This window comes from Schistocerca nitens, chromosome 4, assembly GCF_023898315.1.
Source record: "Schistocerca nitens isolate TAMUIC-IGC-003100 chromosome 4, iqSchNite1.1, whole genome shotgun sequence".
Classification (NCBI taxonomy): Eukaryota; Metazoa; Arthropoda; class Insecta; order Orthoptera; family Acrididae; genus Schistocerca; species Schistocerca nitens.
The window spans coordinates 513,627,787-513,645,719 of record NC_064617.1 but is presented as its reverse complement, the minus strand read 5'-3'; the positions used below and the strand labels follow the sequence as shown (position 1 = coordinate 513,645,719).

The window sequence follows — 17,933 nt, the reverse complement described above, 5'->3', positions numbered from 1 at the left end:
CGACCATTTTAGTCAATATGTTGTAGGCTTACTTGCGTTTCTTAATATGATTACTGTACATGAACAGAGAAGCGTATATTATAAAAAAAACAGTGTAATTTAACTGAATGATTTTCACATATTTATTATTTTGAATGTGAATAGTATGCGTTGTTTTATTGTTTGGTTAGTGTTTATAAAGCAGATGTTACACCATTTCGGAATATGGGAGTCAGCTAGAAAAGAAACTTTATTTTCGGATATGTAAGCTTCATGCTATTGCTTGTCAAAAAGATTCGACACTCTTGAAAGTGTTTCATGAAGTGGTATGTTGTATTTCAGTACCTGTGCCGAGCCCGAATCTCGTCCGACACAAAGCGGAATGAAATATCACTGTTTCGATACACTTAGTCCGTTCCAAGCACTGGTGGACTGAGACAGCCTTATTTTGAAACAACGATACAGTTTCTGTGTCTGGCTCGAGATCGAATGTGCTCCGGTTATCCGAGGTAGGGGTGGAATGAAACACCACTGTTTCGAAACAGTGAACCACAGCCGTTCCGAAACACTGAAACAGTTCCACGTTTCGATACACTGTATCGAAACATGGAAAGAGTGGCCAAGTCTAATTCAAACCTTTCTAGTTTCTACGTTCTAGTGCGTATTGGGTCGCAGATAGTGCTTTTGTTTGTGCGTTTGCTATTAATATGTGGAAAAAGTGGTCAACAGCGACCATTATGAGATTCTTGGAGGTGTATCTAGAACGAGAATGCCTTTGGAACCACAAAAGCGAATCATACAAAGACAGAAATTTGAGAGATGCTGCATTAATTGAAATAGTGAACAGTATGCGTGAATATGTACCTGGAATTGATGTAGCTACAACAAAATTAAAAATTCGAAGCATTCGAAATGCTTACATGAATGAACATAAAAAAGTACTGAAATCACTTAAGAGTGGTGTGTCTACAGACGGTATTTATAAATCCAGCCTTGCTTGGTTTGAAGCTGCAGACCGGTTCTTAAAACATGTAGTCGAGACAAGAGAGACGAGAAAAACTTTGGTAAGTAATATTTTAGATTTATTATGTTTCCAAAACATCTTATTTAGTAATATGTACAACCGTTTAATCAGGTCGTAGTGTGTGCTGTGTAACATACCCTGTTGCGATGAAACTGAAAATCTTGCGCCTAAGTAAAGTTCTGTACCTTTAAGACAAGTATTCCAGTGATTCCATGAAAAGTGAAATCAAAATGAATACTTTTGAAACCAAATAGATTTTGTCTTCTTGTACACAAATTCGCTCATTTCTAATGCTACAATTTGCGCTACAACATTAACGCAGGCCCGAATCATTTCAGCTGAGACAGGTGACGCCATTTTGCAAACTGCGCAATTACGAAGAATTTGTGGCGTCCTGTGTGAACGGTAGCGCACAGCGCCACTCCAGAATGACTTGACTTGTGGTGATACTTTGGTTGCGTGTGTGAACCCGGCGCTGCAGTATGCCACTAGCTGTGGCGACACTTTTCTTGCTTGTGTGAACATGGCTTTACAGTATCTTTTTTCTATATTCCATTATTAACTGTATTTAGTACAAACTTGAACTGATCTATTGCCTTTCTAAGATGAGTAAAGTAACTTCTAGGGTCTTCCACTAAAATTAATTTCAGTAAGGTCTTCGTGCAACCGTGTTGAATTCTCTTCATCCAGTCCAGTTCGCCTCCAATGCAAGCGGGCCCGGGTTCGATTCCCGGCCGAGATGGAGATTGTCTCCGCTCGGAGACTGGGTGCATCCAGTCACGAACCAAAAAGTTTCATATTTGTTTTAATCTTTTATCTTATGCAGTAGTTTCATGCTAACAGGCATTAGGTCTAACTCCGCTACAACTAGTACAGCTACCAGACCAAATGGCTCTCACAAAACGACGAAACTGAAGTGTACACTGGTAGCGCCGTGTCAATAGCATATACGAAACTATTTCACGCAACGACTGACTCAAACCAGTGTCGCTGTATAAATTAGGCTTAACCTGATAAGCGATGCTGGATTACGAACGGTCTACATTTCTGCAAAATTACGCATGCGCATTTGCCGTTGGAAATTTAAGCGCAAGCAAGTTGAAAACTTAAAAGGAAAAAAAGGCATTGTGTGGGTCCAAAAGCTGTGCAGCGTATTTCCGATGTTTAAATTGGACAGCTTCTAGAAGGCGTTGACTTGATGCAAACAAATGAAGGCAGTAGAAATATCCAAAGTAAAGAATAGTGCCTCTATTATATTATGAGAACAGGGAAAGAAGAGTGTTTGTTGGTAGTTGTTGTTGATGTAGGTACGACATAAAACTGGAACGTGTAAACAAATTTCCTTCCATGCCCCGATATCTTCTGTATATATCATATGTCGGAACGTATTTCAGGTTGTATAGTTTGCCTCTAAACACGTATTTTCAGCATATTACATCAGGAAGCAATGATTAATATTGTGCATGGTGTACAGGGCAGTGCAGAAGCAAACTTTCCGGACAGAACCTGAAGTCAAAGATCCGGAGTCTGTGCAAGGAATTCTGGAAATAGCATGTAGAAGATTTAAGCCGGCAAATGAACCAAAAGTGTATGTTTCTAGCAGGTAAATACATGCAGTATGTGTGGCACAAGTCTGTTAGCTTTTATCAACATGTAGTATGGAGACAGTCTAATAAATATGACATGACAACTATTTGCATTTTATTTAGTAGTCGTAATGCAGTGTACTACCGCTACTATTACTACTAGTAGTAGTAGTACTGCCACCACTGTAACTACTCTCTGCAAACCACCATGAGGTTCTTGACAGAAGATACACGCCATTTTATCAGGTATTAGGGTTTCTTCCTGTTCCATTCTCATGTGGAGTGCGAGGAAGATTGGTAGTTTTAATGCATCTGTGCATGCAGTAATTATTCTCACCTTACCCTCAAGATCTTTATTGGTAGTTTTAATGCATCTGTGCATGCAGTAATTATTCTCACCTTACCCTCAAGATCTTTATGGGATCGGTATGTAGGGGGTCACAGTATATTCCTAGAGTAATCATTTAAAGCCGGTTCTAGAAACTTGGTTAATAGTCTTTCTCGGGATAGCTTACATCTCGTCTTCGAGTCTTCCAGTTCAGTTCCTTCACTATCTGTGTGACACTCACCCACGGATAAAACAAATCTGTTACCATTTGTGCTACCCTTCTCTGTATATGTTCAATATCCCCTGTTAGTCCTATCTGCTATGGGTCCCACACACTTGAGCAGTATTGTAGAACTGGTTGCATGAATGATTTATAAGCAAGGTCGTCTGTAGATTGACTACTACACTTCCCCAGTGTTCTGCCAATAATCTGAAGTCTACCACCTGCTTTACACTTGACTGATCCTATGTGATCATTCCATTTCATATTCCGACAAATGCTACACCCTGGTATTTGTACGAGTTGGTTGATTCCAACTGTGACTCATTGATATTATAGTCATAGGAAACTACATTTTTCGTTTTGTGAAGTGCATAATTTTACATTTATGAACATTTAAAGCAAGTTACTAGTCTCTGTGCACCACTTTTAAATCTTATCAAGATCTCACTGAATAGGCCTATTTATGCAGCTTGTTTCAGATAGGCTTAAGGGGCTCCGGAACGCCCTATACTTGCAATGTTAAAATAACGCTTATAAATTACATCTTTCCTCACAAAGTATTTGAGGTAGGAACTTGAACTTTTTACAGATTATTTATTGGAATATGGGCTACAACTTAACACAGGGATTTTACAAAATTTTAGTTCAGTTATTAAAGATGTTTTTTTTTTCAATTGTAATGAAAATTCACAACTTTTTTTGCAATTTTTATTTATATATTCAAAAATATACAGTTTTTTGGAAAAAGGCTGTGTTAAATTATGCAGAAGGTACTGTGTAACATTTACTGAAAGTTTGAAACAAATATGTTTGGAAGATCCTTAGAAAACATGTAATTAGTATGAGAAAATAAAAGTTTTGGGAATCGAGCGACAAAGATTGGATTAACTTTTTAGTGCATTCCAGGTCCATAGGATGGATTATCTTCATCCTCTGCAAACTCCTCCTCCAGCTTCCTCTTGTTCCTCCTCCTGTTTACTCTTGCTTGTATTTCTAGACTCTTTACAGCCCTGTCTGCAGCCCGAAGGCGTTCCTTGTCTAAAGCAAGCATCGCTCGTACCATGTTAGAACCTATCTTCATTCCCATATTTCTAAATACCTTGCACCTTACAATGTTGCCATCATTGAAAGTCGCAACAGCATCATACACACCAAAGTGAAGCGTTTCTATTCCAACAAATACCGTCTTTGGGATTCTCGACCATATAACACTATTTACACTTTCATTGGGGTTTTGAGTTTTTCCGTGAATACACTTTTTCAACAGTTCAGTTGCTGCTAAGTCTCTGAAAATAGGTTTTATACTTCATCTCACATCACTAAAATGTACCTGATGAACACGGACGTTAATAATAACACCATTTGACAGCAGTTTAACAGCGCCACAGTGGGTCACGCCCATGTAGAACACATTTCAAAAAAAATTTAAAAATAGTTGTAGTCTTCGGAATTGAATAAATTATATATCTATTAAAAGGTAATAGTCTGCAGATTCAGAAAACGCAAAAAAGTAAAAATTGAACTTTTCATGATTTTTGAGCCTTTCCGGAGCCCCTTAATACTTCATTATAGATAGCTGCATCATCTGCATAAAGCACGATTGTACTATCAGTACTATCTGTAAGGTCATTAACATACAACATGAACAACAGAAATCCCAACACTTCCCTGTGGCACACGTAAAGTTATTACATCTGATGATGATGCTCCATCCAAGATAACATGCTACATCCTCCCTACCTAAAAGTCCTCAAGCCAGTCAGAATTTTCACTTGATGCCCCATATGATTGTACTTTTGTACAATCAAATGCTTTTCGGAGTCAAATGCTTTTCGGAAGTCAAGAAATACAGCATCTACTTGAATGCAGCCTGACAAATATTTTATATTAGTCATTGCTGTACTCAGTTTGAAAACATGGCCATACTGTCACATCTCCCCTGTCCCAAAACACGCACACAAATATGTGAGTTTCATGTTCCATGGATCATTTGCATGATAAATCATAATGATAAGAACAAGTCATTTTACATTCACATAGCAAATTAATTTATAAATATGACTATACGCTGGGAACATTTTTAAGTTCATTTATTTATTTTAAAATATACAAATGTGGGTTAGTACTTCCTACCCACTACCTTTTACACATTCAATAATAGAACTGCTACGGAATAGAAGGACTTGTCAAGGAGAAACTGTTATTGTTTTTATTTTAGGATTCGAAAAATGTGTTTATTTCCTGTTTTAAATCTCATCAATATGGACACAAGATTTTTGAAGTTTCTACTCTCTTTATTCCCTCACTGTGAGTTACCTTTGACATTGGTGTAGTATCTGGGTCGACAGTAGCGTCCGATCCCATGCTTCGGCTTTGACCCAGGACGTAAGGGTGTTGTCGTGTGTGACGTCATGACGGCGCGGAGTTTGGTTTGGAGTGTGGCGTGTTTGTAGATGTCGTCGTGTTGTGGTTTGTTGTGCTCTCTGGTGGTATGTTCAGGGTTTTCATTTGTGTGGTGTAATGGGATCAGTTTGCTTTTGCTCATTATCAAGAATTGTTAGTGTGTCGGCTGTGCTTGTAGTGGAATTCGTTTCAGTGAGCTAACGATTTTATGTGAAGGTTAATTTAGTGTTGTTCGCTGTACGTCGTGTGGTAATTTTAGTAAAATTAATCGGTTGTCGTTTTTGTTCAGGAATGGATATGACGGATAAAATTAACACTGCGCAGGTCAAGGGAAGTGTCCGATCTCAATGTGTGGCTATGTATGTTGGTATTGGTGTTGCGAGATGTTTTTGAGCTATATAGTCCAAGGGAAGTATTTGATCCTAATTTATGGGATCGGAAGGTGCTGTTGAGCTGTATAGGTCAAGGGAAGCGTCAGAGTCCAGATAATATTGTGTTTAGTGGTATTTGGGGAGTTTTGTGATGGCGGTTTTTGTCGTCATTTTGTGTGGTTTTGTATGGGGGTGGGTGTCTAAATTTGTTTATATTTAGTTTGCCTCCACCCAAAAACACCCCATTTCCCGCGCTTCTTCCGTTAGTGTCATTAGGCTTTTTTGGAAAGTGTGGGTGTTTGTTTTTCGATATATTTTCATCCTCATAATGTGTACATAACGACTTTATACGTGCCATATTGGAATCGTGGTTTATGGTCGTTTCCGCCATATTTGTGACGTCATGGGTCAAAGCAGACGGGCGGGATCGGACACTTCCGTATTTCCCTAATTCTGTTTGTTGCGTATTAGATGGAAGGTTGAGAAGTAAGAGTGGCTCTAAGACTGAGGCTTGTGGAAGTCCATAAGTGATTTCTCTGCAGTCAGAAGAAGTTCTCCTGATTACAATGGTTGAATTATTTAGCACAACTTTCTGCATTACTTTTATAGGTATGACATCATCCAATGGTTTGTACCACCAATTTCAGAAAAACCTCAATTCATCCAGGAGGATATTGTGATTCACAGAATCATATGCCTTAGATAGGTCACAGAAAATATTACCTGCTCCTTTTTTGTTATGGTAATGCTTGAAATGTGCCGAGTAAGTGTCTAAATGACGTTCTTAGTTGAACAACTCTTCTGAAATCATAACTGTTTTTTAATAAGGATAATGTTGTTTCATAGATAAGATACTCTTTTTGGACTGCACTATCTTCCCAAAGATTTTGGAAAGTGATATCTATAATGGATTGGGTGGGAAGTTATTGACATCTCTGCTACAACGTTTCTTCCATTGTGGGGTTTAACAGTGGCAAATTTTAATCTCTCTGGAAAAATGTCCCAAGTTAGTGATGCGTAACATATTCCGGGAAAGACAACACAAATTGGTCTTATATGGAAACAAGACTTTAGTAATGTGTTGGAAACATCGAATCCAGGTGAACTTTTATTTTCCTAATTTCAGAAGGAGAATTGGGGAGACATCCATATGATGGAATTTTGTGTGTGTAGCTTTTCCAACATATTGCTGTGATTTTTCTCTTGAAGTGCTCATCCCTATATTTTCTGCTAAGTTTAAGAAGCAATCATTAAATGTAACTGCTGTTTGTGACTGATCATTTATAGTGCTTCCATTTAAATCAGTAGTCATTATATCTTGTTCTTGTTTCATTACATTCCATATATACGTAAACACATTGTAAAAATTACGGCTTTCTGACATAATGTGCATTTTCCTTGAGTTTTCTGATAACTCTTCTTACTAATTTTGAGTAGTTTTTGTAGTATGCAACTACTGCAGGTTCTTTACTTGTTCTTGCCAACAGATACAGTTTCCTTTCCCTTTCACAAGGTGCTCTAATCTCTACAGTGATGCATGTTAGTATATGGCTTTCTAATATCCTTTCTGATTAATTTATGGGGAAAGCTATTTTCAGATAGTGATATGAATTTACCACGGACTAGATTAAGCTTAGCATTTATTTCAATACAAATTTCATTCTAGGTCATCTCTAGTAAGCTATTCTTAAGAACATTTGTCCTGGATTATTTAACTATTGTAACTTATTTCCATTGAGAGGAATCTGTACTGTGAAGTATTGTCTTATTTATCCTAAATTACTGTACATCATGATCAGAGAGATCATTTTTTACTGGGTAAACAATTATTTTGTTGGATTGAGCTTCATCAGGAAAACTTTATCAAAATTTTACTCCATTTATCTGCTTATTCTGGAAAGTTAAATTACTGAGATCAAATTGTAGAATTCAAATGTTCCCAGACCATTTTTCCATTGGAATCTTTTAGAAAATCTACATGGAAAACACCAAGACAATTAACTGCTGGAGCATAAGAGGTAATTCATATGCCTCGTAAACAGTTCAAAATGTCTCAGTATGTTCTATATACTGTTATATTATTTGTATTTAAAATGAACATTGTAAGTGTATGTAGATGTCATTGGGACATTTTGAACTGTTTGAGGCATATAGATTCCTTACTATGCTATCTGTCTGACTACAAGAAGCAGTTACAGTTAAAAGTGGCCAGTTTTTCAGTATTAATTCATGCACATATGGTGCGATCTTTGCGAAATCTAGTTGTTTCAGTGTTTTTGAACTTATGTTCTGTCTTTACATTCTCATTCTTTTTCCGCATTAGTTTTATATGAGTAAGGTGCTAAAGTGCAATCTTTTATGTTTAACTCTTCTAACCCTGTGGTTATGTGGTGTTCAGGTAATCACTTGACGTTTATCTCTTCAGAGCTCTGTAAATTTTCCAAACAGACAAGAAGCTCTTGTACTTTATTACTCAAGCCTATAATATTCTGATGAAACAACCTAACTTACTTTTCTGTGCATTCTTAAGCATTTTGTAAGACTTTTCAGTTACTCTAACTTCCCACAGCAGGATGCCTGAACCTTGACTCTGACCTAAACAAGGTACCCCTATGACATCAGTGCCCATAGGGATCTTACTTTGTGTATCAGTGTCCCATCTTCCATGTATTTTCTGCAAGAAGCTCAGCCAATCAGCCAACCTATATTTCCAACAATATAAGGAGAAGATAGATTGCTGTTCATCATAAAGATGATGCATTTAGCTGCAGACACTTACATAGTAGCTTTCGGTCAAAGCCTTCATTGAAAAAGGAAACATTCACACAAGCAAGCAGGGGGGAGGGGGGGGGAGAAGAATGTGGTGCAAAGGAGGAGAGAAGCGGGAAAGGAGAAAGATGTGGGGATGCACTGGCAGAGGGCTGCACACAAAGGGGGTGGGATACGAGAGTAAGGAGGAGGTGTTTGGACAAGTGGTTTGGAAATTATTGGGTGGAGGGTGTGGGGACAGGAGGTTACGGTAGGTTGGGGCCAGGACAATTTTGGGACCAAAGAATGTATTGTAAGGATAACTCGCATCTGTGCAGTTGAGAAAAGCTGGTGGTGTGGGGAAGGATCATGATGGCTCGGGTTGGGAAGCAACCATTGGAACTGTGCATGTTATATTCAGTTGCATGTTGTGCCACATATTAGACTACATTGCTCTTGGACACAGTTTGTCAACAGCCATTCATCTTGGTGGACAACTGATTGGTAGTCATACCAATATTTAGAGCTTTGCAGTGATTGCAGCAGAGCTGGTATATGACATGGCTGCTTTCACAGGTGGCCTGGCCTCTGATGAGGATAAGCCTGTGACAGGACTGGAATAAGAAATGCTCTTACAGTCCTGTCACAGGCTTATCCTACCCTATCAGAGGCTGGGTCACCTGTGAAAGCAGGCATGTCACATAGCACTCTGCTGCAGTCATTGCACAGCTTGTTGTATAGGTATGGCTACCACCAGCTGTCCACTAGGTGGCCAAGAGAAAAGTAGACCACCTTGTGGCACAGTATGCAGCTGAGCATAACATGCTGGATTTTTAATGGCTGCTTCACTACCTGAGCCATCGGGGTCGCTCCCCCCCCCCCCCCCCCCCAGCCCTCCCCCCACACCACCACCACCACCACCAGCAGCTTTTCTGAGCTGCACAGATGGGAGTTGACCTTACAACACATTCTCCAGACTGAAAATTATTCTGGTCTCAATCTACTGTAACCTACTGTCCTTGCAACCCCCATTCAACAGCCCTATTCTCATCTCACACCATCTATGCGTACCGCCCTCTTCCAATGCACCCACCCATCTCTCCCTTCCTCACTCCTCACATTATTTGCTCCTTCACCCTCCCCCCCCCCCCCCCCCCCCGACACACACACACACAAACACTAATCTCCCTGCCCCACAACCAACACTGCACCTGTTTGCAGTCTAGTTCCTGCACACTCTGCCAGATGGTGCTCTTCTCTCCCTACCTCCCTCCCTTACCCTGCTGTCCTTTCTCCTTCCCACCTCCTGCACATTGCTGCTTCCTTTCTGAATGACTGCTGCATTACAATCTGAGCAGTCAGTGATGGTGGCCATGTGTGCATGAATTGTGCTTACTTGGGTGATTGAACGCATGTACGTTTCCTTTTCTGTTGAAGGTCTTGGCTGAAATCAGATGTGTAACTGTCCTTTCATTGTGCCTGTCTGCATGTCAATGTGTCATCTTTACATTGAGTACCAATCTACCTTTCCTTATGTTGCTGACTTTTTGTTCTCCATTCAGTTCCCCTCTACAATTGCTCCAATCGCAACAACATTTGTTATGTTGTACTCACTTTGTTTTATCCCTGATAAATTCTGAATTTCAAAGAGAATATGACAGTCTACAATGTTCAGCATCTTTTTTTAAAAAAATATTGATGTTTTATTCTCAGCAGATAACACCACATGCTACTTATTAGGCAGTGTAGTCATTGAGTCCATGAGGAACAGAGATATGCAAACACTGATAAAATAGTTTTCTCCAATTTATTCCCAAATATAGATTACAATAACACACTTTACACCATCTGCTATCACTGTGTCTATCACCCTACCCCTTAATAATTACATACCTAATGTCCCACCAGTGAAAGTAAAGGAAGACTGACACTTCCAGTCCTTTGCTAGTTAAACAGATTTTTAGCTGACAGTTCACCTCGTGCAGGCAGCCAGTGACTCAGCTATGGAGGCATTCTATTACGGATGCCTTTGTGGATTGATGCAAATAGTCAGTCAACATTTCCAAGATGGTGGCAGGTACTCACAAATGCACACAAGTTGCTGTGTGCATGCTTTAGCCCTTACAATCACTCCCCCTAGAGAAGAGGAGCTACCAGAGATAGCCCACAATGACCAACTGGGCGTCGTGAATCTGTTACACTAGTTGTGTCATCAGAAGACACAGCAACTTTTATTTGAAACTGACGAGCAAGCTTTGTATATGACATGTGCTATAGATACAAGACAAATTAATAAAAGTATTAAGAATACAATTCTAACAGTTAATTATGGATTAACATCACTGGAAGATTCAAAACACTTAATCCATTGATAGCAGTAATTACATTTTTCTGGATATCCATAAGTAACTTGTCATTGGGGAAACTAGGCAGAGAATCACTTATATGTGTTATTATGTATGATTTGTTGTAATAAACTGTTAACAGTCTTGTTAATGAAAACTTTCCATCTGCATGAAAAGTAATTGGGAATATGGAAGGTGTGTCAAAACAGACCACATGATAAATCACAGTGGGTAGTATTTTAAATTAATCCAATGCCATTTGAGTGTGGAAGATAGTTTAGGTATATCAAAACTTTTATATGTAAGTGTCATATTGAGGGTCAAATTGAAGTAAATTATACAGTCGGAAAGTCATTTAAGAAATGGCCCATAAAACTGCGTTAAAATCCTAGTGCAGTCATCTCTCGGAGGATTATTCGTAAACAATTCTTTCTCACAGCTGTGTACTGTACTGTCTAAGAATAAATTTCTACTCCACAAGCCACTTTGTGGTGTGTAGCAGAGAGTACCTTGTAAACCACTGTCACTTCTGCCCACTTTCCTGCTCCATTTGCAAATGGTTTTTGGGAAGAACGATTGCTGTTGACTCTTCTAGTAATGTACACTCTCCGAAAGTAAGACTAAGCTACCCCATGGTGCCGAATGCCACTTGTGCAACATCTGTCACTCTCTGTTTATCTTACCTGGTAAGAATCCCAGACTGATGAACAATAATCAGATATTGGTCGAACAAGGGTTTTGTAAGCTATTTCTTTGTTGATGGATTACATTTCCTGAGGATTCTTCCAATGAATCACAGTGTGGTGTCTACCTGTTCTGCAGTTAGTTTTGTGTGGTTGTTCCACTTTAAAGCTATCCATCTGCATACTTCTAGATATTTTATGAAAGTAACTGCTTCCAGAGATTATTTTGTGATCATGTAATTGTACAATAGCGGGTCTTTCTGTCTATATATACACAATATGTTACATTTGTTTATGCTCAGGGTCGGTTACCCCTCCCTGCTCCTAGTATCGATCCTGTGCAGGTCCTCTTGCATTTCTCTAAAATTTTTGAGCATTGCAACTTCTTTATATAAAACAGCATCAGCTGTGAAAAGCCCCATTGAACTTCCAATGTCGCCCACTAGGCCACGTACATACATTGCTAAAAGTAATGGACTTGTAACACTTACATTGGGGTACATCGGAAGTTACTTTTACATCTGAAGACTTGTCTCCACCGAGCGAGGTGGCGCAGTGGTTAGCACACTGGACTCGCATTCGGGAGGACGACGGTTCAATCCCGTCTCCAGCCATCCTGATTTAGGTTTTCCGTGATTTCCCTAAATCGTTTCAGGCAAATGCCGGGATGGTTCCTTTGAAAGGGCACGGCCGATTTCCTTCCCAATCCTTCCCTAACCCGAGCTTGCGCTCCGTCTCTAATGACCTCGTTGTCGACGGGACGTTAAACACTAACCACCACCACCACTTGTCTCCAGTGTTGAGAATGAGATGCTGTGTTCTGTTTGCTAGAAACTCATCAGTCCAATTACATAGTTTCTCCATTGATTCATTGTGCATATAGGACAGTGGCCAGTCAGATATTTATCAAAGAAAAGTCACGAAACAGTAGTGTGTTTTCAGAAATTGTTATTTTATTTACACGACCATTAATGCCATCTTCAGGCCCATATGCACTCCATGTATAGAGAATCAGATACATCGATGCATGCATAAACAGAGCCATCAATACCTGAATTCCGTGAATTTTTTGTGAAGTGTGTATTTCGAAGACTTGACAATGACACAGTTGATCTGATGTTCCGTATGCTCATATTTTATTCAATAGGCAGCAGTAAGGAACTGTATTGAATGCCTTATGGAAGCCAAGGAACACAGCAACTACCTGAATGCCTGTATCTACTGCTTTGTTGGTCTTATGGACGAACACAGCATGCTGGGTTTCACACAGTTGTTGCTTTCAGAACTCATGTTTATTCTTACAGAGGAGATTTTCGGTCTGCAGAAATGTCATAATACACGAGCGTGAAACATGTTCCAAAATTATGTAACAGACTGACATCAGGAGTAGGCCTTCAGTTTCATGTGTCTGTTTGGAACCCCTCCTTGAAAATACAGATGACCTGTTCTCTTGTCCAATAATCAGGAACACTTTGCTCATTCAGAGACCTGCTAGAAGAGGGCAAGTTCTTTCACATACTGTATGTAGAGTTGTATTTGTATCCCGTCAGGTCGAGAGGCCTTTCCTATGTTGAGCCATTTCAGTTGCTTTTCTATCCTATGTTCACTTATTTTAATATTGGTCATTTTGTCATTAATTCCATGATTTAAAGGAGATACTACAGTGCAGTCTTCTTGTGTGAAACAGTTATGGAAAAAGTATTTCAACCCTTTCTGTATTATCCTCCATTTCAATTCCATTATAGTCACGGAGTGTGTGGAAAGATGGTGTCAATCCATTTACTTGTTTAACATAAGACCAAAACCTCTTCGGATTTTCTGTCAAATCAGTAGACAGAATTTTGTTTTCGAATTAATTGAATGCTTCTTGCATTACTCTCCTTACATTAATTTTGGCTACATTTAATTTTTGTTTGTCTTTGAGGCTTTGGCTACATTTAAATTTTCAGTGATGCTCTCTTCGCTTTCGTAGAAGCTTTATAACATGGCTATCGAACCATGGCGGGTCTTTTACTTCCCTCACAATTTTGCTTGGCACATGCACGTCTAAATGGTATTGTATAATGCCCATGAACTTTTTCCATTGATGCTCAGCTTTGTTATTTCTGTAGCATGAAATTTTCGTGCTGAGGCCTGTTTCTTGTTACCCATGCTAAACAGAAAGATCTTCATACCTTTCTTTGTATTCCTTATTTACAGCAGTATTCAGTGATGCTGTAATGGCCTTATGAGCACTGATTCCCTGTTCGACACTAACTATGTTGAAAGGATTTGGTCTGTTTGTCACCAGCAAATTTAAGATGCTACCTTCATGAGGTAGCTTCTGTGTTAAACAGGTAATTTTCATATCAGACATTGAAAACAGTTTCGTGAATACCCTGTCCCTATTACCTGCCTGAATCACATACATGTTCCAGTGTATAGTAGGTAAGCTGAAATCTCCACCTAATACCTCATCATGAACTGGAAATTTACGGAAAACATTCTCTAAGCCTCCCATCAAACACTTCTTACTGTGGCTGTAGCAGGGGGTCTATAAAGACATCTGACAATCATGTTTGATCCACCTTTAACAGTTGATTTCATGCAAATTATTTTGTATTAGGAATCGTGCAAATCTCACTAGATAGTATTGTAATTTTTATGGCTGTAATCATGCCTCCACCACCAGTGTTCAACTTGTCTCTGCAATATGCAGTCCAGCCAGAGTTTAGAATTTCATTGCAGTCATTGCTGGTTTCAGCCAGTGTTCTGTCTCTAACAATATATGGGAATTATCACCCTTTAAATGTGAGATTAATTCTGGGACCTATCCATCGGCACTCCTACAGTTACCTAATAACTATATCAACTTTTTTTTCCTGTGCTATGACAAATGCTAGCCTGAGTAGAATCAGAATGCATCTTACTGGGCCTGTGGAGGGATTTCTATTCCCAATAGAAATCACATGTGCATGCCACATACTCTGCTGCCTCAGTAGTTGCTACCTGTGTGTAGTGCACATCTGACTATTAAGGGAGGGGTCCTACAACTCTATAATTGATAGTGGAGATCAACAAATCTGCATCCAAGATCATTACAAGATCGTTTGTGCCTTTGGTTTAAGCCTGCCACACAGCTCCCAATCAAAGGAAGTAGTAAATCGGGTCTGGGAATGATGCTGCAAACAATAGCTCTGCTTCCACCCTGCAGGTGAGGCTAGCTGTCTTCAACAAATCAGCCAGCTTCCTGTAAGAATGTAGGGTGGTCTCTGAACCCAGGTGACAGGCATCATTCGTGCCAATATGAACCATGATTTGCAGCTGAATGCACCCAGTGCTCTCAGTTGCCACTGGCAGAACCTTGTCCACTTTTCGAACGAGTTCCCTTGGCAAGCAAACAGAGTGGATGCTGGCCTCCTTTTCTAACTTGTTTGCTATTTCCCTGAGGGGCTTCATTATCTGTCTAACATAGCAGCTCTTAAAGACAAGCGGTCACATTCTCTACGCTTGTCTGGATCTGTTATGCAGATCAGCCACATCCCAACAGGCAAGGGTCTCATGCTGGCTTATATGTGCTTGTCGCAGTAGACAGTACCTCAAACCTGTTTTTAAGACATAAGGGGAAAGTCATACCACCAGTACCCACTTTTGCCTTCTGCCCAGAGATTTGTCACCCTGCTACAGTTTACCAACCACTGTCAGGTAAGTGTCAGCTGGCCGGTATGTGCGAGTCTGAAGATACAGCAGCGTCAATGGTCTCAGGTGACACTACAGGCTTCAGAGATTCCAATGCATTTATCTCGGGTGGCCCAACACCCGTGCATCCCAGGGCAGCAGCCTAAAGCCTGTTGACAGTGGCCGACACAGGGCCATCTGTTTATCGTCAGTGGCCCATTCCCCCTGCATCTAGACACAACAGAAGCAGTGTCCCTCCATCTTTAATCAACTTTTGTTTGTACTGCAGGTAATCTGACTCAAACGTAAGAAGTTAAACTCACTCTACACAAACACTGAAGACTCACGAACTCCCATAATGAAATAAATAGCTCTACTAAAAACAGATAAATAAAAAGCCACTGTTCACTTCTACTCAGAAGCATGTAAGAATACCACTAAACTAAACGATGTGTACAATCTGTGTATGGACAATAAGCTGCTGCTGAACTCCACTCTGCCAATTATGGCAAATTAACTTATTACCACATGTACACATATGCAGATTGTGCTCATAGGCGTATTGCCACATCAGAGGATAAGTGTGTATTTTACACATTTTAATATTATACTTTGATCTAGTAGGAGGTGTAGAAACAATAACAGTTAATTCATCCTCAGTCATCAGAGAGTGTGTTGTAGTTAACTTACTATAAGGACATAAATTATTAGAATTAACAGGTAAACCATAGGAGATATTACATCTAGCTTACATTCAGTTAGTAGTCGGACCTGCAAGAACTGGTCTCGAAGCAATAGCACGGTGCGCAAACAATAATTTGAACTACTTTCTAAATTCTTTAAATTGAGAGCATCAATTCTAGCTTTTTGTAGACTGTCAGCAATTCATAACAGCAATAGTATGTTTAAATTTTAAGTGAGCACACGCGACGCAGTTCTTCGAACAACTCATGTAGGGTTGCTTTCATCTCAGAAGTTATGTTGAGTGTGTAATGAATTACTTTACACTCTGTCCGATAAAAATTCTGTGGTTAGTAGTGGTTCTCTATGTATTTCTTAGTGTAATTATTTCATTAAAGAAGTAAATTGAATTCATATTAGACTGCTGGTAAGAAGCTAATATTTTATCTGTAATATTCAGTCGATATTGGCTGGTTAAAGTAACAAATAAAGTACTGTTATGTCTTCCTTGCATACTGTATGGTTCTTTAGTGGATACAGGAGCAAGGTACAGATGCCGTCCATGAACAGAGAATTCAGATATTAATTTATTCTGCATCCAACATCAAATAGGAAAGAGGGAAGGAGAGGGAAAGACAAAAGGACATGGGTTTTAAGGGAGACGGTAAGGAGTCATTCCAATCCCGGGAGCGGAAAGACTTACCTTAGGGGGGAAAAAAGGACAGGTATACACTCGCACACACACACATATCCATCCGCACATATACAGACACAGGCAGACATATATAAATGCAAAGAGGTTGGGCAGAGATGTCAGTCGAGGCGGATGTACAGAGGCAAAGATGTTGTTGAATGACAGGTGAGGTACGAGCGGCGGCAACTAGAAACCACATTGGAAAGTGTGGTCTTTCCGCCGTCCACCTAACCTTCGTAACCTCTTGATTCATTCCTATGAAATCCCCAAACCACCTTCCCTACCCTCTGGCTCCTACCCTTGTAACCGCCCCTGGTGTAAGACCTGTCCCATGCACCCTCCCACCACTACCTACTCCAGTCCTGAAACCCGGAAGGTGTACACGATCAAAGGCAGAGCCATGTGTGAAAGCACCCACGTGATTTACCAACTGACATGCCTTCACTGTGAAGCCTTCTATGTGGGAATGACCAGCAACAAACTGTCCATTCGCATGAACGGACACAGGCAGACAGTGTTTGTTGGTAATGAGGATCACCCTGTGGCTAAACATGCCTCGGGGCACGGCCAGCACATCTTGGCGCAGTGTTACACCGTCTGGATTATCTGGATACTTCCCACTGACACCAACCTATCAGAAATCCGGAGATGGGAACTTGCCCTTCATTATATTCTCTCTTCCCGTTAACCACCAGGCCTCAACCTCCGCTAATTTCTAGTTGCCGCCGCTCATACCTCACCTGTCATTCAACAACATCTTTGCCTCTGTACTTCTGCCTCGACTGACATCTCTGCCCAACCTCTTTGCATTTACACATGTCTGCCTGTGTCTGTATATGTGCGGATGGATATATGTGTGTGTGTGCGCGCGCGAGTGTATACCTGTCCCTTTTTCCCCGTAAGGTAAGTCTTTCCACTCCCGGGATTGGAATGACTGCTTACCCTCTCCCTTAAAACCCACATCCTTTCGTCTTTCCCTCTCCTTCCCTCTTTCCTGATGAAGCAACCTGGGGTTGCGAAAGCTTGAAATTTGTGTGTGTGTTTATTGTCTCTATCAACATACCAACGCTTTTGTTTGGTAAGTTACAGCATATTTGTTTTTAGATATACATAAATGATCTTTTGGATAGGGTGGACAGCAATGTGCGGTTGTTTGCTGATGATGCTGGGGTGTACAGGGAGGTGTCGTCGTTGAGTGACTATAGGAGGAT

At 40.1% G+C, this 17,933-nt stretch overlaps 1 protein-coding gene across 4 annotated transcripts in view; it reads left to right on the top strand.

Annotated features, from left to right (window-relative positions):
* The first annotated feature begins 2,075 nt into the window (after positions 1 to 2,075).
* The window catches only part of LOC126253368 (tRNA pseudouridine synthase-like 1), an 84,487-nt gene continuing 68,629 nt past the window's right edge, over positions 2,076 to 17,933 (top strand). Inside the window, exons 1-2 of one of the 4 annotated variants that reach the window (XM_049954649.1) lie at positions 2,076 to 2,306; positions 2,398 to 2,606. In XM_049954649.1, the coding sequence (XP_049810606.1) occupies positions 2,467 to 2,606 (140 nt within the window). In that variant the 5' untranslated portion in view covers positions 2,076 to 2,306; positions 2,398 to 2,466. Of the gene's footprint in view, positions 2,607 to 17,933 lie in introns of all 4 variants that reach the window. The other 3 variants (XM_049954648.1, XM_049954647.1, XM_049954646.1) reach the window with 3 other exon arrangements.